At 45.3% G+C, this 22,242-nt stretch overlaps 1 protein-coding gene across 2 annotated transcripts in view; it reads right to left on the reverse strand.

The window, feature by feature from the left end:
- Positions 1-7,200: 7,200 nt before the first annotated feature.
- The window catches only part of CLYBL (citramalyl-CoA lyase), a 182,592-nt gene continuing 167,550 nt past the window's right edge, over positions 7,201-22,242 (reverse strand). Inside the window, exon 8 of one of the 2 annotated variants that reach the window (XM_065636538.1) lies at positions 7,201-8,547. In XM_065636538.1, coding sequence (XP_065492610.1) covers positions 8,452-8,547 — 96 coding nt within the window. In that variant the 3' untranslated portion in view covers positions 7,201-8,451. The remainder of the gene's footprint in view (positions 8,548-22,242) is intronic. The other variant, XM_065636527.1, reaches the window with a different exon arrangement.

Consider the following 22,242-nt stretch of genomic DNA (forward strand, 5'->3'; position numbering starts at 1 on the left):
AAAAGTTTAAAAGGATATAAACATTGTCAGAACCCAAATGGCAGTAGGAGGAGCGTGCCTTAACATGAAAGCATTGGCACTCTGGATTCATTGCCACTTTGCTGAGAAATGAAATGTATTCAGTACCCGTTAGGAAACCCATCTTGCCCAGTCACAGCTTCAGCATCTGCTGGGATTTCCTGCGTTTACTGGGTTTGACACGCTCATGGGAGAGGGTCCTTCACACGTGGCTCCTCGTAAGTGTAAAGTACCTCAGGAGACAGACCATCTCCGCAAGTGAACGTGTGGTGGGTGAGGCGGAGTACCTGCCTGTTCCAAGACCCTAACCTGGGTTTTCCAGCCCACCACAGTCTGAGGCAAAGGTGCCTTGAGATGAGAAGAACATTGAAGAAGTCAGGAAGAGTCCACATGAAAATATAGAGACTTCACCTCTCTAAATAGCAGTGCTGTAGGCCTTCCTCGAAGGAAGAAAAGAAGGAACGAAGGAAAGAAAGAAAGAAGGAAAGGGGGAAACTGTCCATTGCTGTACACGTTTAGGCAGGAAACTAAGGTCCAAACACATCTTGACAAAGTGTAGCTGCAGGACTATTTGTCCCTTGTTCATTTTCTAAGGTTCCACTTTCTCCCTTTTTTGTTGCATCTCTGTGGATTTCCTAGCATTAAAAAAATGACTATAACATAAAATGTATTAGAAAGGGTTCACCTAGTCCACCCCCCTCATGAAGGCCTGATGGCAAATGCTTACCTAGCCTGCTCTAAAGAAACCTCGTCCCTTTCCTTTAGTGACTTATCTCTTTGTGCAACTAGTTTTCAATTTTATATATTTTTTGGTTTACAAATAGTGAAGAAGTTCGCACTTTCTTTGCTGCAAATTAAACTGATTTCTGCCTATCCTTCTGCCTATGGATACCGAGAACAAGAGATGATTCCGCTGCAGCATATGAGAGGACAGGCATGCATCTCCGTCTGCATCCCTCAGCCATTTCTCAGACACTCTCCACAAGTATTTTCCCACCTCTTAGGCCACGTCTCTGTTAACATTTGCTCTCCAATCTGTGTTTCTCTGCCTGTCTACTTCTTACTTGCAGTCGGCTCTTTGTTCAGGTCAGTAACTGGATGCATCAGAGGACCAGTAGCATAAGGGCTTGCACAAACAGCTCCGGAGAAAAATCACCTTGCACAAGATTTTACTATGGGAAGAGATGGTGTATCAGATATTCTAGGGTTGAATGGGAGGTGTGCATGGAGCGGGAGCTGCAAAGGAAGAATTCAGTGGGTTCCGCCAGCTCCTCCTCAAACGCCACTGGGGGATGCAAAGACAATCATGTTGAACCCATAAGTCAGTCAGTGGGCTTCAGTCCTGTCCTTACATCTGTGACAACAAGAACAAAATATGGTGTAGAAGCACAAAACGATTTCTGCTTTTGCCTATAACACTGAGTTATAACAAACTAACCTCAGACCTGTGATGATCTCTGGCCCGGTTTTATGCACTTTGGCTGTGGCAGAGGGGAAAGCCATGGCTTCTATTTTCATACTCGGTTCTCACTTGAAATGATGGAGGTGGGGGGAGAGAGAGGAGGAGTGGGGGGAAGATGCAGCTGCAAAAACAGTCAGTGAGACATAAAAATCCCTATTGTTGTATTTCTCAGTGCCCTTCCACTTCTGGGCACAGACAAGGCCTCCCTCTGCTCAGGTTCAATACACAGGGGATCCTTGGGGCTCAGAGCTCCCTCCCTACTTTCCCTAAGCCTCACCGTCAATTGTGCTTTTGTTCACAGAAAAAAAAAATAGCCCAATGCATGCTAATTTATAGCCAGGGAAGCAATTAAAAAAAAGTTTATTATCCTTCCCCCCCATATGGAGTGTTACAGCAGCAGGATTTTCTGGTAAACCTGACACAAGCTGATGTCAGTAAGGGGGGAGCAAGGCCAGGAACCGAGCACAGCGCTTTACATCTCTCCTCCATGTGAAATGGGACAGCCTTCCAATTTTCTCCGTCTGCCTATACTTGGGAACGTGCGTGCTTCAGGAAAACCTAGGCACAAAAACACACTCCTTTCCCTAGGCTTTGACAGCAAACTTGCACTGTACATATCACCCTCACATATCATATCATTTAACAAGTGCTATGAATAAACACTAAAGAAAGAATTGCCTAATATGGCTACAATGTAGACACATATTTACATGTATACTGAACTGACTGTGTGACTTTTTCTGTAAATTGGACATATCCTAAAGAGTCAACAAAAACTTAGACACCTGTTCATCTGTATGGTGAAGTCAGTTAATACAGTTCCCCTCTGGATTTTTTTAAGTCCTTGCAAAATCTTAGAACTGCACCAGTAGAGATTTTGACATTAATACAGGACTGGCTGTTTCTTTCAGGAGGGACTGGTTTGTGCCTGGGGATGTTTTTTGGTTGGTTGGTTGGTTGTTTTTTTCCCCCCGCCAAGATTTGACTGTAAAGGAAGGAATAGATGTCTCTATCGACTATATATTTTAAGCAGTCTCTGAGTACAGCATCATGGTGTGGAGCTGGAAGTGCCTGAACACTTTCAAATGAGCAGGTAGGCTTTTGCTTGTACTCCAGCAGTCACCCCAGTGCTGAGGTGGGATGACAGCACTGCCGCTGGGCAGGCAGGGATGGGCAGTCTCTGCCAGGCAAGCTCCTTCTGAAGCATCTTGTGGGCAAAGACCACAGCTCTTTCCTGCACTCTGAGCAAGTACCACAGATCTGAGGGACCTGCTTTCAGTATTTTACAAGTAAAACACAAACCCTTTAGTGATGGCCCAAGCATTTGTGCTTGAAGAGAGTGGAAGTGATTTTGTTCTCCCATCTGTGCTCTCACACAGCAACACCAGTGATATAACTGGACAGCCTTTGCACATCCTTTGCCACCTGTTTCCCTTCTCTTGCAAGTATTTAATTCCATATTATCCAACCATGGGCCTCTTGGTGACAAAACTGGAGGCAGGGCTGCCAATGATGGTCAGATTTGCAGTGATACATGCATTATCGACTGCATCTAAGCTGTGTTTTTACGTAGAACTGGACATGAAGTGTTTCCAGTGGCATCCTATAGTGTACCAGACCTGCACAAACACTGCTATACATTATGGGCTACTCCAACAGCGAGCCAGGAATGAAGTCAGGTATCAGGAAGCCTAGACCAGGTCTTCCTAGCAGCATGAACGTATCTCCCATTAATTTTTAGGCTATTGCAGGTATGTCTCACACAGGGACAAAGTTTTTACCTCCAGCAAGCTTCACTTTGAAAAACTCCTAACTGTTGTGTGTGTGTGTGTTTGATATCACAACTTCAATAACATTAGCATAAAACCCAAAGCTATGCAGAGCCACACTTTAAATTTCAGAGGCCCAAAAACGTAGTGTAGGCATTCAGCACTTCTTATTTTCACCAGGATGATCAGCTCAAAATGATGCCAGAAGGCAGTGGGCACCTACCACGGCTCTAGGGATTGAACCTCTTGCATTTCTGAAGACATCAGTCTCAGCAACACCTCACAGTATTGGCTTTGCTGTCACTGGTTTGGGAGCTCCAGACCTCATTCGGGAAGCAATAGCCCCAAACATAGTCAGGATACCTGATCTCTCCCCTGCTTGCTGTATGAGCATATGCAGGACATTTCTGTTCAGCATCCCACTCCCTCTACCCCTGGTTATGCAGAGGAAAGGCCCCCGTCCTGTTCCCAGTGAGGGACGCCCACTGCTGGGTGGTGAAGGGAGCCCTGGGGTGCACTCAGGGGACAAGGAGACCCAGTGGGCGCTGTGCGGGGGAAGGAAGGGGTAAAGGATATGGAGGGCATTAATTTCTTTGCTGGCCCTTGCAGGCACCACTGGTGCTGGGCTGGTGTCTGTGTGTACAACCCCGTAGGTGGCCTTTCCACAGGTGACACCGGGTCTTGGCCGAAGGGGTGCTGGCGGTCATGGGGGTGGCCAGAAGAAAGCATTCTGGTAGTGGTGTAAGGGGTGCAATTAAGGCACTCCTTCCTCCTTCCCTTCCCTTCCCTTCCCTTCCCTTCCCTTCCCTTCCCTTCCCTTCCCTTCCCTTCCCTTCCCTTCCCTTCCCTTCCCTTCCCTTCCCTTCCCTTCCCTTCCCTTCCCTTCCCTTCCCTTCCCTTTCTCCTTCCCTTCCCTTCCCTTTCTCCTTCCCTGCCATGTCCCGGGCTCCTGGTAGCACCACAGAACGGCGCGGGGCTGTCCCGGTCCCCGCGGGGCCAGGGGCGACTCCTCCGTCTGTCCATTCATCCACTCACCCATTCATTCGCGGGGGTGTGGGGCGCTGCGGGGGTCCCCTCCCACTGTGCCGGGGGCTGCTGGGAGCCTCTCGACCCCACGGGGAACCCCCCCTCTCCCATCAAGGGCAAATACCAGCACCCCAAAACGGCCCGGAGTCCTGCCCGCCCCGCCGGGGCTCCCCTCTGCCCCGGCTCCCCCGGGGAGCGGGGTGCACACCTCCCAAGCCCCGTGGCAAAAATAGAAAAGAATATGCAGCCTTCACGGGTGTTTATTCCCTTCTCCCCTTCTTTTTAATCTTTGAAGTAGTAGTTAAAAATAGCCCCTTCTCGGGGCTTTGCCATGCTCTGAACCTGAGGGAGGTGAAGGTAGGAGAAGAGAGGCTTGGAGCGATGGGATGGACGAAATACAAAGTTGGGTTTGATTTTTTGTTTTCGTTTTTGCCCCCTCCACCTCCCTCCCAACTCCTTTCGAAATCAGAAATTACTGCCTGAGGAGCAGATACTCCGTTTTATTGGGTCGTAAAAAAAAGTTTTCAAAGCCTAATTTCCACCAGATACATTTATTTTCCGTTGAAAGCAGAATTAAAACAATACGCGCGAGTAGGTACCATTAAACCTAAACCATCTTTTGCTGTTAATCACAGGAGAGAATGATTAGAAAAGCCAGGACAGGAGCACTGCGTTTTAAACACACAAATTCAGATTTTAGGAAAAGTAAGCTCAGAGGAGGACTGAACCAGCCCAAGAAACAAGGAGAGACCTTTAATAAGAGTTAAAATTCAGTGTCAGGTTACTTCGCGATATTGCAGGGAACACGCCGTTCCTGGAAGGGATTTGTGGTTGTGAAATGCATCCTTTGCTAAAATACCGTTTGATGTTTGTGTCGAAGAGGAAACCAAAACAATCTTTGCCTTTTAAGCCCCGATTTCAAAACAAAACCAAAAGAAAGGAAAAAGAAAAGCAACAAAAAAAATCCCTCTATATTTGAAACCGCAGCTTTGAACAGCTTTTCTGGCGATATTTGCTTCCAACCTCACAGGCGGAGTGCCCCTGTGTCGCCGAGGTCTCCCTGCCCTCCCTTCCCCCGTTTCTGCTGCTTGGATGGCAGGTTCAGAAGCAAATGCCCTGCTAAATAATTGCTAGAATTCGGAAAAAAAAAAAAAAAAAAAAGGAGGAAAAAAAAAAAGAAGAGGAGAAAATGCGCACCAGCATTCAGGTGCTAACCTACTTATTTGAAAGTAATTTATTTTCCATTTTGCCCGTTTTCCCCCTTTAAAACAGAACGCTGAAAGAAAGAATAAGTGCTTTAACATTTCAATGTTGTGCTCTGGTAATTACTTTTTCACTTTTCCCCTAAGTTCCAATGTGAAAACCTCACAGGGGGGTCTTTGCTGTAGCAGGGCTACAGTTCCCAATCCCAAGCGCAAGATCTGCAATTACAAACCCATTCGGTGCCCTTCCCTATCATTAATATGCACAAAATCCTGCCGCTAATCTTATAATCTGTTTTGTTTCATCAATTGCTTGCCTAGCACCAGGCGGGAAAGAAAAAGAGAGAAAGAAAAAAGAAAGAAAGAGGAGAAGAATAAAGCCGGAAAACATGGAAAGCTCCCTAAAGTAAACGAAAAGGCAAATAAATCGGATTTTATTTCTTATAAAGCGAAAATCGTTAAGACTGTTAAATGGAAGCAGGATATTCCGCTGGGGAGGGGGAGTGTCGGGGAAATTTAAGGAGAAATCTGAATATATCCAACATTTTATTTGCATATTTGATTTCTCCGCGTACGGGTCAAGAAATGAAGTTACTTAAGCAGTCAGCTGCGGAAAACACCTCAAGAGACATTATTATTGTTATTATTATTATTATTATTGTTATTATTATTATCATTGCCTGGATTGAAGGCGGGAGCGAAGGCGGCGGGTGGGGTGCGGATGCGCCGCCCCCCGCGCTGCCTCCGCGGCCGCGCAGCTCCCGCGGGCTTGTCACACGTTGTCATTAAGACTTCAGTAAAACAATGAAGACATTATTTTTTGAAATCCGCTTCTCTCCCTGTCCCCCTTCCCCCCCTCCTCCCCCCGGCGCGGTATTAAGGGAATAAAACAATCTACGCCACACGGGTCCTATTGAGATTAATGAAAAAATTATGCAAAAAAATAAAAAAAAAAGACTATATCTCATAAATCTCATTTTCCGTTCCCTGCGCCAGGCCTCGCCTCCGTCTTGCCTTGCACCTGATGATTTATTAACGTAATCTGCGGGGATAACTACACATGTGCCCAGCTCCGGTTTGCCCCCGCTCATCTTCTAAGTAATTGTTTCTCATTAGTTCTGATAATGTTTTAATAGTGTTACCCATAATTTAGTCAGCCAAGAATTAATAACGGAGGGTGCCCTGAAATGTGGAAGGGGGGGAGGTACGGAGGAGGCGGGGGGGGAGCTGCGAGGCGCAAATATAAGCAGGTAGTCTTTAATTAATCAGATTAGCCCGGAGGTCCCTGCGCTGTAAGGGATCACCCAGCGCAGCGCTCTCGGAAGGGACCCGGCTGGAGGGGCGGGGGGGCGGGGGGTGTCGGCCCGCGCTGCTCGTCCCCAAACTCCGTGGAGGAGCCGCGGGGGGGGCTCTGCCGCCCTCCGCCGCCCGTCCCGTCCCGGCATCGCTGCGAGGGTGGGGGGGCCGCTCCCCGGGCCGAGCCCCACCGTTCCTGGGATGGGGGGCACTCCCTGTCCCGCTCCCCGGGCCGAGCCCCGCCGTGTCCCCGCCGTTCCCGGGGTGGGGGGGGCCGGGGCGAAGCGCTCCCACCACCCCCGCGCTGCCTTTCCCCGCTGCTTCCATGCGGGTTTGTCGGCAGTTTCCACCCACCCGCCCCGCGCCGCATCCCTTCCTCTCCCCGCATCCCTTCCTCTCTCCTTAATTGAACCAAAAATAACCCAAAATGTTTAAAATCGCTGCTCGGAGACGGAGGGGAAACATGCTAAGCGAGCAGATGGGAGGAATAAGCCACTGTGACTCCATACGTAAAATGGCCATGGAGGCGGTGAAAAATGAAACTAAAAAACAACTGTTTTCTAGTTACAAATTTAAATAAACAGAACAGCCTTCCCCGCGGTGTTTGTCTAAGTGCAGCAGCGTTGCTGCTGTGTAGGTCATGAAAAGGTTGGTGCATGGTTTAAAACTTCCCATTCTGTTAATTTCTTAAAGAACAGTCGTTCATAGTCTGAGCACAAAAGCTCATGATTTAATGAGGAACAGAAACAAAATCTCTGATTGTTGGTGTTTCAAACTTCATTGGAGTCCTCTGGCAACCACAAGTTGATCCTCTGCAGCTTCAATACCCTTTAGCCCTCCATATAAGAGTACATGCTGAATAGAGGACAATGCCTGGTTGTTATGTTTATTTACCCTTACTACAAGCTGGGTTAACCTCTTCAAAACAGCTTTACTAAGCCCGTTAACCACACGGCCCACATGACCTGTAGCCGTATCCCTAATGTGATGTAAATCTGACTCGAGACCATATGCACAAGTTCTGCTGCATTGTGTCCCCGAAAACTACAAGTTTATTGCCGTCCAACCCTTCCCGGGCTGGACGCTTCCAGGAGGAAATGCTCTGAATAGCGACCGCGAAAAAAGAAGAGAAGAAAGTCAAGAGTCCCGCATTGTCGGAGCAATATTTTTAATGGCTGTTGCACGCTTACAGAAAGGAAGGGGGAGGCGAGGCCCGCACGGGGTAACGATTTTCATTGCAATTATTTCAACCGATGTGTAATTATTCAAGGCTTTGCCCTTTCTGTACCAGAGAGGGAAGAAGCGTAGATACAAATAGAAGCGATTGACTCAGTTTTCACCTGCTCTTTTAGCAGAGCTCACATCTTACATTTTGCCTTTCTCCTTCAGTGAAGTCATAATCCTGCATTCATAGTAATTATCATGATGTCACACAGTCAGTGATGTAACTTCATTGCAGGCTATGAGTAGTACATGGGCCATGCAGGAGGGAGCAGTGGTTTGAGTAGGGAATAGTTTTAGTAATTAGCAATTCTGGCAAGCAAATTATGACAGATCTGCAAAATGGAAATGAATTTCTGCTTAAGCTTGACATCTTTAATTTTTTTTCCCCCCAAGTATTATAGTCATCTTTTAAAACAGCTACTGAGGCCCCATGGCGAGAGCTTCATTTACCAGCTCATTTTTTCTTGATGGCTGTGGCAAGCGTAACAATGTTCTGTGCCTGCTTCAGTAATGGCATGTCGATCATGCTCCCATGGAAAGTAAACGCTCCCTGGAAAAGAGAGAATATAAACTTACTGGGAAGACCTCTAGAAATCGTAGCTGGCATGTCTTCCACTTTAAAAACACACCCGTTCGCCAAGAAACATCATCTCCTACAGGAATCCTGAATGAGTTTTAGGAAACAAACTAACCGAGACGGGGCAAATGCATTTAAAGAAATGTGGTGGGTGCTGAGTGCTCCAAAAGGCAGGCAAAAAGAGAGAGAAAAGAGCAGGCAAAACAGAGAAAGGAGAAGCCCAGCGTGTATCCTGCCTGTTTCAGCCTCTCTGGCTGGCAAACATCGGGGACCAAGAGCAGCGGAGCCGTGTGTGCCAGCCGGAGGGGCTGGCGGACACCGTGCTGGGGGGGGAGCTCTGGTCCCCACGTCCAGCATCACCGTCGAGCGGCAGGGCTGGCGTGAACTGTCTGCGGACAGAGGGCAAAGCCAGAAGGAACCAGCAATGGGCATTTGTAGGGGGTGGAGGGAAGTTTTCATGACTTGGGGGTGTGTTGAGGCTGTGCTGCTGGACCTCTCCATCAGGTCTCTGGTGCTGAAGTTGGTCTGGGCCTGTGCTTAGAGCCAGAGGCTGGGGTGAAAGCTGGAAAAAACAAGTGGCTGGCATGGTTATATTGCCCAAATCTGTTCTGGAGCGCAGGTAAAGCCCACCTGACCCCTGCATATAGGGAATTTCCCCAAGCAGATGCAGAAGTAGCCAGTGTGCCTCAGCAGTGGCAATCTGGGAGCCAAGGCAGGTTTCAGAGGTTGGTACCATGGTGATAAGTTTAAAATAATTAACTATGAATTGCAGTTAAATCTTAAACAGAAGACACATGTTCTAAGTACGGCCAAACCAGCCCTGTTCCTTTGAATGCTTTAGTCCACACATGTGTTCCTGAGATAGGGTTTTGAAGATAAAACACACCAAAGTTCAGTAGATCTTATTTGTAATTCTGACCGTACTTTGACACATTCTCGAAAAAAAATGCATACAAAGGTGCAACCCCTTCCCTGAAGAATTCAGAACTGAGGGCCTGGCCCCAGTGTTGCGTTGGGTGTCTCTGTGAAGTGCTGCACACCCTTTTAATGTCGTGCTGCAATCAATACGGGATCACAGGCTGGCCTTGGATTTGACAGTGAGCGAGGCTCACCAAGAACGGGGTACGGACGATAGCGGCACGTGTGGCTGTGCATGCATAGCGAGAGAAATGCAGAGGAGAACAAGCTGTTTATTGTTTTCTGGTTTTCATTTAAGGGTTGATAACCATTAAACAGATGACTCGAATAAGTAAAGTGAAAATGTAACCCCTTTACAAAACTGTTTAAGAAATGTGTTGCTCCCCATCTAGCATGACTGAAGCAGTATTAATTAAATACTAAATCACATTCTAGAACAAATAAGACAAAAATCTACCTTAAACAGTAATCTAATACAAATCAATATTGTTGCATGTAAGAACAGACTGTATTAAAACCATTAAAAACCTAATAGTTAAAAATATTATTTTATTCTAAGTAGGATTTCCTACTATAGCTTGCAGTATTTTAGATGGCTTTGGAGAATAATGGGACTGACAGATACCCAAGGATATATGCTTCACATTGAATTTCTTGTTTACAGAGCAACAAATCAACTCTATATTATCCCAGCAACAAAAACAACAACATTAGTATTACTATTATAATTCATAATACTACACCAATTTTTATCTTAACAACTCAGCCATTTTCACTTACACTTTTAAAGCTTTACAGAAAATGCAGCCTCAAACCATTCCATTTATTAATGGTTATGCACATAAATTGGGAACCAAGTAAACATTTTATGACATAGGATTTCTTCAGAATAATTCAGGTTACACAGCAATCTAAAACTGCAAGATACATTTTTTTCACTGTAAGAAAAACATGTTTTAATTGTGCCTATTTTTCTATAAGCATTCAGTCAAATAATAGTGTTTTTTTTTTTCTTCTCTTTTAAGAGAAATTTGCATGTGGGATGACAGTGATAAGTAGAGGTATGTTAAGGTCTGGAATCATCCTTCCTAGTTTTGTGAAATGGCTGATTTAGGAGCACGGTTATATTAAGTACCTGCAGTAGTTTGCAGAAAGAGGTGGGTGCCTAGAAATGGCAATTCCAATCTCTGGTGGTCCGAGTCATGATGGGGAGGGTCTTATTCCTTCCACTGACTGGACACAGGATGCTCTGAAGTCAGGTATCTCTGCAGATGCCTAAGCTGGAGCATGATCAGTCTGGGTCAGGAAGTCTTCTTCAGAAAGCAGGAGTTAATGAAACAACATGCCTGTCCTCTCTTCATTAAAATAACATGTTTAGAAAGCAAACCAGGATAACTGTGTGTGTGGACACATGAACACTGAACCACTTGAGATCTGCACTTGAGATCTCTTCTTGTCAGCATGCAGCTGTAGTTTGGGTTGCAAGGAATTTGAATTCTTGAAGGAAAAAAAAGCTGCTTTTTTTTTTTTCCTAACAGCAAAGAGTAACATGAAGAAATTGGCTTCTCTGCCTGTTCACTCTGAGGCTTATTTTCTCCCTGCTAATTTGCAGGGTTGAGCTAAAGTCCAGAAAAAGAAACCGATTTTAATGCCATTGAATATACTCTATTCACTGCCTCTCTTTCCACCCACAGGTTTCAACAGATAGGAAATACCGGTAATTATAGCTTTGTCCCCATGCTCTCTTTTCCAGTTCTGCTAGATGAAATTTGCCTTTAGCATTCTTTTGATTTTCTCTCACATTAATATAAAGAAAACAAGACTTTCTATAAACACCATTTGCTTTGATAGCGTTAATCTGGAGATTAATTTAGTCATAGATCTAAATTTTCTTTTTGGCTAATTTTCTAAACGATCTCACACTTCCAGCCTGTACTTAGTTTTCCAGTGGGTCAATGGTGGGCCCAAAGGTCCGCTCTTTGGGAAGCTTGCAGCGCCAATGGGAGCGATGGCGGGTGTGTGGTGCCAGGCTGGGGTTTGCATCCATCGCGTTCGGTGGCTGTGGTTCTTGCTCACTGTGTAACCGTATCAATCATTCAGCGGGAGCCTTTTCAGAAACATGCAGAAGGGCGCTGCCATCAGGCAAGTCAAACGTGTCAGACCTGCCCTGGGAAGAGACAGGCCCTCCAGGTAAAGGCTGACAGAGATGCTGGGAGAAGCAGCAGGCGGTGGAGGCGGCTGAAGTCACTTGGTCTGTCCAGCCTGGAGGAGACTGAGGGGAGACCTCATGGTGGCTACAGCTGCCTCACCAGGGGAGGAGGAGGGGCAGGAGCCAATCTCTCTGGCAACCAGTGGCTGGACCCCAGGGAATGTCAGGAACATGTGCCGGGGAGGTTTAGGTTGGACATGAGGAAAAGGTTCTTCCCCCAGAGGGTGGTGGAGCACTGGAACAGGCTCCCCAGGGAGGTGTCACGGCCCCAAGCCTGACAGTGTTCAAGAAGAGACTGGACAAGCCCTCAGACACATGGTGTGACCTGTGGGGTTGTCCTGTGCAGGGACAGCAGCTGGACTCGATGATCCTTGTGGGTCCCTTCCAACTCAGGACATTCTATCATTCTATGATTCTATTCTAGCCTTCGGGTGATGATGCATGGGTGTAAGTAACTTGGGTGGGATGAGAAGTCGGGGAATGAAGGACAACTGCGGCACTCACCGGGTAGCAGGCTGGAAGTGCGGCCCTTCCGAGGAATGGGGGCTCCGCAGGCCAAAGACATTGCTCCTGTTTTATGTGAGGCAGCACACAGAACCATAGAATAGTCTGGGATGGAAGGGACCTTCAAAGGTCATCTAGTCCAACCCCTCTGCAATGAGCAGGGACATCTTCAACACACATTCTGCTGTCCTTATGCAGTGCCATCCTTCATGCAGCAACACGGTGAACGTGCTAAGGGTGAAGCCCTGTGAGAAACAGGGTGACTTGGGCTCTCAGCAGCCTGTAGGTATGTGAGCTGTAAGGGCACTTGGGCTGGCCTGCTCCATAGAGCTGTGAAGGCAGCACAACAGGGCAGAGGGGTCTGTGTTTGCACAACCTTTGGCTTCCCTCAGCCTGATGGCTGTATGCCTGTGTTGGGGCAGACTATCGGGGAGAAATCAAGAAAGCAAGCTAACAGGCAGTGCTTCCCACGTGGGTCATCATGTGGACTCGCTAAGAGCCCTTCCCAGTTCACTGACAAGCGACGAAAGACTCAAAGGTGTTTTCTTCTGGATAGCTCAGTGAGAGCAGAGCACCAAGAAGGCTGCAGGCCCATCCAGCTCCGCTTCTCTGCACCTGGTTATTGCAGCTGCCCCCAGAGCCCCCCAGGTTGTCATTTCCCCATTTCCATCTCTCGTATCAAACCACCTTCTCCGGGCTGAATGATGCAGGACCAGCAGTGTGCAATTTGCTGCGTCCCGCAGGAACCATGTAGCATTTGAATGCAATAAATGACATTTAATGCTCCGTTAAAACACTAGTAACATTTTAAAAAATGTAACAGCTATGTATGCAAGATATGGGCCATGCTGAGTAAGGTCTTAACAGCTCTACTTTGAATTTCGGTATGTCCTAAAGTCCTTTGAGAATGGAACAGAGAAGGCTTTTGGCAAACACAGAAAACAGCTGGAAGGGACTTAAAAATTATAGAAAGCTGTTGTTTTTTGTTTGTTTCTTTGTTTGTTTTGTTTTGTTTGTTTGGTGTGTTGTTGTTTTTTTTTTTTTTTTTTTTCCAGAAGGGAAGAGCAAAAAAAGATAGTCTTGGAAAAATGAGAATTGAGCATGGTCAGCCCCAAGTGATACAAAGATCTAGCGTACAGACAAGAGAAGCGATAGGGCAGAGTTGACAGAGAACAGTCATTTTCAAAGGTCAGGAGCTGAAGATTTGGGCTTATGAAAAAGGAGGAACAAAGCAAGGTGGGCAGTAGGAATACCTAACGCCATAAATTTCCAGGTGGCTGTGGAGAGACTGAAGAGATGCAGAACCGAATCCTCTAACATATCAGTTTGGCAGAGCTTATGCTTGTACCTTACGAAACTCCTTTTGGATAATGCAGGCACTATCAAAACCAACTCAGATTTAGCCAAGTTCAACATATAGTTGAGGGCTCTTCTTTGACAACTTAGAAGACAACTCTGGCCATGTGTAGCCATGGATCCTGGACATGGCTCTTGTCATATCTATATGTCACCCTTAAAAATTTCCTTTACCTATAAGAAATGGCATGTATCAAGGCACAGAAAGAGTCTCAGTGCTGGTGTGTTATTTGCTATGGCCAAAAGCTGAATACACCAATGCAGTGCTTCCTGGAACATGAAGACCTCCTCTTTTTGTGTGTGTCTATGTGTGGCAGCATCCAGCAACATTTGCTCTGTGAAACTTTTGGGGGTAGTTAAGAGCTTGGTAAATATATACGACCATCTCATAAACAGAGCATAATTTTTTTATTGCAAGAGGCATTTTACATTTCTAGAAGTTAAATGGGTGGGATTCAGAGTCCATGATTTCTGTGTTGTCTGGGGATCAATATGTTCTGGTGGAACCAGGAAAGGGGAAGAAATGATACAGCCAATTCTCTTGCTAGTTTTTATCCTGGATGGTAGAATTGTGTTGACTTTGACAGGGGATGGACAGGATTGCAAGAGAGGTACCCTTCACGTTTTTCCAGAAGATCAGGGAAAGTAAAGTTTCATACTTTGTCATCTGTCCTGAAACCTTTTGATGTAATATACAATGTTATGTGGGGTTTTACTCCCACCGTCTTTTGTTTCCTTATGTACCACCAGGTTAACAAGAGAAGCTGGCTAAAACTATCATGATACAGAACATTTAAGGCACCTCACAGTTATGTGACACAATTCTCTCTGAGCTGTGGATTAATGTACATGACTTAATTAAAGTAAAATAATAATTGTTTTGGGACATGTGGGACAGTGATCAGACAAGCTAGTCCCCCTTCGGCTGACAAGATGGAAGAACTACATGTACTTGTGCACCTGGGAATGCTTGAGGCTTTTTCCTCAGCATTCGCTCCATCTGTGGTTATCTGTGCCTCTATCCACGTCCATCTCGATGACTGCAATGAGCTCAGTTACTGCAGACCCTCAGTTCTTAAGCCACTGGAATTTATTAATCACCTGTATTGGTATTGAATGTGAGGATTTGCTTACCTAAGGCATAGCAAGTATGTACATTTCAAAGTACCAAATAAGTCCTATAAGTTCCAAAAAGTCTACCAGCTTCCTGATCTATTGAAGATGGGATTTCAAATGTGAGCACTGCTTGTGAGGGCTCTGCAATCTGTTTTGGGAGCCACTGCTGTTGTTATTAAATACCTTGATCATCAGCAAGCCTTTGCTAATAAGCCTTTGATTTGATGCCCTGTTCTACCAGATCTCATCATACATGTAGCCAACAACTTTAAGTTCCATGTGACAGTGGCCAGGCCTTTCTTAAATAAGTTTATAAAGACTAAATTAAGCCAGTGGCTTGTCTATAGTAGAAAAAGAAATCATTTGTTTTGCATCACATGAAATAATATAACCAATAGCGCTATATTCATTTGTTGTGTGTGTCAATGTATGGGCTGCCCTGGGCCACTACGTAGAGACAGTCAACTGTTTCAAAAGCAGTTTACTTTGAGAATCTAGTCAGGCGATTTAGATGGCAGGGTTGGAGGTGCTAAGGGATCCTGGCTTTGGCATGGGGAGGACTCTGGGTACCCAGGCCATCAGAAGAAAAGAAAAAGCAAGTCAAGGTCACATTCCATCAAATTGCAATACCGACAAGAAGGCACTTGCTGCTGAATACTGAATTAAGTATAGGTCTAAGATAGGGGTTTTCTAATGCTTATGGAACTGCCAAAAAATCTCTGCCACTAGTTAGCTGACTGTTGCTCAGAAGACAAGGAAACTCATGAGTGAGGGGAGATCCTTTGACGGCACTCTGCCATCACCAGGCTAGAAATACTGTCTCGTTTTTCGTCAATCACTTTTCTAAATGGTTTAGCTAGCAATACTTTCCTTTGCAGACCAAACCCCTGCAACGAGTGTGTGGCAGTCAAGTTATCTCCTCGCCCTAGTTGTCTGTGTTCTGAGCAGACGTCAATCTAGGACCCAGGGAAATTGGGCGTAGGGAGACCAGTGAGCCAGCCACCCTTCTCTCCTCCACCCCTTTCATCATTAGGAGATGTTGTGAATCAAGCAGAGCTCCCATGCAGCTCTGGTAACCTGGGCCAGAGGCTGTGTGTGAATACAGCCATTGTCCAAATAAGTAATTACGAAAGTCCCCTTCCAACCCCCGTGACCTGCACCAGCACTCGCAGGCAGATGCCAGGGTAAATGGAAACGAGCAGGAGGGGCGATGCCAGCTGGCCAGTGCAAACCTTGTGTACCTCCTCGAGGGGAAATGGAGAACATGTATAGACAAACATCCTCAAGTCCACAGATGCAAGAAACATCTCAGTTATCTAAGAAACATCAATTTGTTCCATGGTAATTCAGTGGCTTGCCCACTTCTAAATCCCAAAGGTCTAGTTATGACTTTTTGGAGACCACAAAAATACATGGAATAAACCCACTAAAATCTGCTTGGGTCTGAGAACATTATCTCTAATCCTGCACAATATCAACTGTTAGAAGGAAACAAGAGTGTTGTGCTCTAGATGAAGGGCGGCTTTGCTCTTCTGAGGAGGGAAGGAAGCAGGTGGATGGCAAAGGGTCCCTCTAAAAAGCACGGCATTCAGGAAGATAATTGCCTTGGGATTAAATGAAAACACACATTGTTTAAGTGACCCCCTGCAGAGGAAATTTGGAAATCTTTGCTTTGGGGCTTAAAAAGAACGCTGGGATTTGCTTACAGGTAATGAACAAAAGAGAAGAGAGTCCTGGTCGCAGCAAATGGTGTTGGGTCTGTGCCTGAGGGAGGAGTGATTATCCTGACTACAAAGGAATGACTTTCCCTTGAAACAGAAGGTTGAAGCCATATTTTTGGGGAAGTCAAGAGTAAGAAATAAGCTAACAGCTGTGATGGTGCTGATTGCAGGTTTAATTAATTTTTTTCTTCTGCAAGTTGTAGCCAAAGAGCCACCATAAAGAGCTGGGTCATTATTTCACCTTTTAGTGATGAATTTCCAAAGGTTAGTGAGCTGCTAGGAGGTGTTCCATGATATCTGGGTCAACCGAGCACATTCTTCAGGCTATAGCAAGATAATGTCTAGCATTCCTTTCTGATCAGACTGCCTCCAAATCAGGTTGACACACAACTATGGCCTTCTTTTAGCATCTTTGCAGTAAGTAGGAAATGCCCAAATAACTCATGTAGTCACGTATGACAAACTGAAGTCTCCACGCACAGCAAGCTATACAAACAGCTTTTCGGTTTACATATTTTTATACCCTCTCCTTTGAACCCTTTGGCATTCGCCCCTTTTTTTTGTAGCAACATTATGAGAGGAAAGGCACGTATACACAAAATCTTTGGGGAAAGCAAATGATGCCTGAAAAGGTTTGTCAAAGTGACTTTTTGGCAAGAGGAGATGCTCAGTGGGTCTCTGTGATCTGCTGAAGGAAGGGATGGATGGGGAGGGAATTCTGCAAAAGTATCTACACCAGCAAGTTTTTGTATCCATGTTGTTGATACAAAGAAAATTTCAAATACCACTACCTTTTTTTTTTTTTTTAATTTTTTTCTTTTCAGCAGTGTAAACTTCCACCAGAGTAGTTAGTTCACAGGATAAACCAGTTTGTAATGCCAGAAGTAGGCCTGTTTGTATGAGACAGGCGTCTACCTCCAGGAGCAGATGGAAGGACACAAAAGGTCGAGAAAGAAAGATCAACGACATGAAACAGAGATTAATTTTTTACCTCAAATAACTCCCTAGCAACAGTACAAGAACTCTGACAGAAAAAGCCCTTTCTAAAGCTCAACAGGTAGGAAGGACTTTGTTATCCCTCGAGTCCACGGTGAGGCTGGAAATACGAAGAACAGGGACCTACAAGGTCCTTTACTTCTCCTCCACCTGACATTATTGTTCCCAGCCTATGGATAAGTGTCTTGCCCTGCTGTATGAGCCAGAAAAGCTGTTTTTCCCACTTACAGCCCCACCATGTTGCCTGAACCACTGGGGACAGCCATTTAGGCTAGGATGGGCCAAGGGATCCGGCTTGGTCCAGATCCAGCAACTCTAAGCCACCAAAGTCTCCACCTCTCACTGGGCAAACAGCCTGTTTATGAAAGGCAGACACAGGGTGGTATCTTTTTTGTTTTGTTTTGTTTTTATTGTTGCTGTCTTTAGGTTTTCTTTTGTTTCTGTCTCATTGTGGTTGTTGCCTTCCTATGTGTTCCTCTAGAGTAGGAAAGAATAAAATTAAAGAAAGAGAAGAGGGTCCTAGAAATCAGGAATATCAGGAATATTCTCCACTGGTTTCCATCCTCCATCTTATAATGTATCGGGAACGGAAGAATCCTAGAGAGTGTACTTGCTGCTGCCAAGCAAATCTTTATTTTATAGCACAAAAGCAGCTTCCCGGACAAACATCCTATCCAACCAGGCATTTTTTCCCCCAGTGAGCATCATGGTTATTATATGGAAAAATGAAAAGTAACTAATATTAAGACTTCAGTATCCTCAGATGCCCTTAATTAAGTCATTTAGAATTAACTTGAGGTTTATAGTCATGAAAGCAATTAGTTAAATATAGATTAGAAAATTTAATCTGTAAATAAATTATTATAGGACACACAAAAGGCATTTGATACTGAAGGGGAAGGTAGCTATAAAATACAATGCAGGCAAGAAAAGTAATAACAGTGAAGCTTGTTCTGCCAACAAGAATGGAATTACCGTTATTTTTGTAGTCTATATTTTTTCTAATTTCAGACTCGTTTTCTGAATAGGATTGAACAGCCATTTTTTACTGCCGTTCTCTGTTTCAGCTGATGGAGGTTTTGCACAGAGCTTCTCCAGGTCTCTGAAAAAGCTGGCTAGCACACAGACGAGTGAAGAGGCAGCAAGACTGCTGCTACCTAAATTAACTGAAACAATATTTTGGCCGTACAGGCTTCTGAATTCCCTCAGTAAGCCTTAAAAAGAGCCATCTGGTCAGGACATTATATCTCTGGTTAGATCCTGCTTTGGAAATTGAAACGAGGCCCATGAGCGCTTGTTAATGCTTTTTAAAGAGGGATTTGGAAGGTGGGTAGTTACCTGGGTGGGTTGCTTGGTGCAGAGCAGGTTTTGGCACGACGGCGGGCAGGTGTCTGCAGCCATGGGTGTCCCCCGCCCTGCGCCCACAAAAAGCATCCCGTGCATTGGGAACACAGTGGTGCGGCACAGCCCTTCCAAAAGCAAAGGCACTCGCCCTGTCTCGCCGAGACACCGCAGGCACCTCCTTGAGCTGGCAAGGACAGAGGGGTTGTGCCTGGCTGAGAAGGAACCCAGAGGGGCGACATACCCTGCCCCCTGCAGGGCTCATGTCCCCCAGGACATGAGCCACCTCCTTCTGGAGCTACCTCCAGGTGGAAAGGTGATGGACATTTCCCTGCGGGAAATGTCAAACCTCCATTCGAGTCCCTCTTCCCCCATGTTTTGGACACAGGGATTTAATGAGTGGAGGAAAACAGATTAAGAGCCACTGATTGCCTGCCGGGGAGTGTGTGTGTGTGTGTGTAGCTGGCAAGAAAATGTTTTATATGAGTTTCTGCCCTGCTTAGGAGCTTTTGCAGCCCCGCGTAGTAAAATCTGTCTCCTTCTCTCCCCACCTGGCATAACTCCCTCAGGACTGATTGTGCCAGTCTAGGAACCAGTATAGCACAAGCAATTAACTAATACAGACCCTTCTGCTCCATTGTAAAGGTTCAAAATTTGCCCCCAGATGGATCGTTCTAAGAGAAAAGCCTTCAACTGTGACACAAAACATATTTCTATGGTCTTTTTCAAATAATAAGATTGTATAGAGAAACTTGAAGTACTTACATGAGCTCTCTTGATCTCTATTTATACATCAATTTACACGTTAAAATTTCACAAGGCCACTTTTTAAAAAAAATGAACTATGCAACAGTGGCCCACACTTAAATCCCACCAGCGCTCTCCATCTTTGCATAGAGACGCACCTGAGCCTATACTTCTTAAGGCCAAAGCTCATAAAAGGTGGCAATTTATGACAAATCCCGGAGTCCCCCACTCTGCTGCATGAGGAATATACATTGCCTGATTAACATAAACGGCAGCAAATGCCCTGCGTCCTTGGAACGAGGGCTGACAGCGCTGCAGCCCAGCGTACGCAGGGGTACCCTGTGCTGCCAGCATCACCCCGGGATGGGATCTGGCTTCGCTGGTGGCACCTCGAAGCTCTGCTTGCAGTCCGACCTGGGCGAGGGGAGCAGGGAGCTGGGCTGCTCCCTCACCCCCAGCTCTGCGTAAAATCCTGAGATATAATGCCCTATAAAGTGCGATGTAATCCCTGCGGGTTGATGGAGTCCCACACCGCCTCGCGACAGAGGGATGCTCCAGCACATCCCTCCCAGGACGCAGCCCGGGGGGAGCCCGCCGCCCCCAGGGCACAGTCCTGCTCCCCCAGCACCCGTGGGACAGATGGGGCTGGGACGGATCCCTCATGGCTGGGGCTGTGCATGGGGAGCCTTCCCTGGCACGGCCGGGAGAGGGAGGGCAGTGGGCAGAGACCTCCCCGGGCGGCGGTGGGAGCTGGATCTGGCCCAAGCACGGACGGCGCATCGTCTCCAAGATACAGTGGCGTGGGGTAGCTTTTCCTAAACAAAGAGCATTATAAGGGAGCCACTGCTGGAAATTTCCATTCCTTTGTTGAGTAGATGCTGTGTAAATAAATGCGTTCCTAAGATTTTTCATAATCCTGGAAAGGTCCATAAAAGAAGCCGTACAGTTTGTCAAATTGCTGGAGTTCATATGTATTATTCCTCAGCTGCCGGGTACATGATATACAATGGCACAGAGTATAATGCAAGAAACATATGCCACAGATCTTCTAACAAGCACTCTCTGCATTCGTATGTGGCATGTACAGGTATTTCTTCTGTTTTGCCCCGTGGGATCTAAAATATCCAACCCCTATTACAGCTTGGGTTTGTGAATTACGAACCTTAACTCTAAATTATCCTTACCTGACAGGTGACTTTGCTGACTGTATTTAGCTCCCTATTCCCTAGTTTAATGTGCAAATGCTTTGAAAGCATTTATAAATTAGTACATGAGATAATTGCATAAGCAATCTCTTTTCTGTTTTTCTTTCTGTCTGTTTTTTATTTAATAAACAGATGATTCAGGAAGATTCTGTTAGATAATGATATTGTGCCTGATGTATTTGCAAGTCAAGTGGCTCAAAACAATGTTTTCAATGTCTTACTTCCTCGTAATATATAAACACTAACTACATATAGAAGAGATTATATTTCCGTATCCAGTGTATAGGTAATGTAAACGCAGGAGTTGCTTACATAGCAAAAACTATTATACCTTCATTAATAGAAGTCAGATCTTTTTCTTGAAATAGGCTATCAGCTTCTCCCACTAACTCTCCCCTTCGGACTCAATCTGGATTTATAAGATCATTTCCCTGTATAATGCAGTACATTCTTTTTACCCTTCTTTTTCATTTTTGAGCATGCTCTGACATTTATCTTGTATGTAGATTTGCCCAACAGCCACCCCTGCTTTCTTCAGGATGAATTCTTAAATTTTGAAAAACACATCCCTTAGTAATGCGATTCTACTGGAAAAATATTGAAATGATGCAGAAAGAATACTTTACTTTTTAAGCACTTTTCAGTTTTAGATCTCAAAGTTCTAGACAAAAGAGAGCACTTAATAAACAGTTGTATAAAATACAAAATGTACTTTTTCAACATTTATCTTCTAATTGTCCAAAACGCAATGCTACCACTTATTTCCTAGACAAGCTATTTTTCAGTCAGATAAGATATGTGAAAAAAAAACCAACCCCACAACCAAAACAACTGAGAAGCCAAACCAAAACAACCGCTCAAGCAGGACTATCTCCGTAAGGCAAGCCCAAATACTTTTGGCTAGCTGGTTAGCTGTCTATTTTCCTTCTGTTTGGACACTGCCACAGCATCTCCACAGTGCTCATCCGAGATCCTAATTTTTCCTGACCTCAGCACTCACATTTGGGGGCTACTATGTCAAAGCATTTCAGTCTCCAGGATGAAGTAGTCTGGTTCGGCTTTCTCTCAAAGAAAGATTATTAGTAGTTGTAGCTCTCAAACTGGAATAGATGATAAAAGCTTATTACTGTATTTTAATATAAAATATTGTGGACTAAAGGCACCAAACTTTAAGCCCAACTAACAGCAAACTATGATCCCAGAGACTGCAGACCAGGAACTTACCTACCACACAAACAGCCACACAGATCTCTCACATTTATTTTTTCCAGGCTTTCAACTTTGATTAATAACATGGCAAAACCATGCAAGTCTCAACCATACTAACCACAGCTATATTTTTAGTCTTACTGACATGAACACTTTAATATAATAAAGGGAGAAGGAAAACAGAAGAGGTGTTTCATTAGGACACGAGGATTACTAAAACCGCTGTGTGGAGTATTTGTCAGGAGGTGGTAGGGGAAGAGTTATTACATTTTAGCATGTCGCTAGGACGCGGAGCAAGAGGCTCCCTCAGTGAGACATGTTTGCTTTGGAAAAAAAATTAAGTAAT

This window comes from Caloenas nicobarica, chromosome 1, assembly GCF_036013445.1.
Source record: "Caloenas nicobarica isolate bCalNic1 chromosome 1, bCalNic1.hap1, whole genome shotgun sequence".
Lineage (NCBI taxonomy): Eukaryota > Metazoa > Chordata > Aves > Columbiformes > Columbidae > Caloenas > Caloenas nicobarica.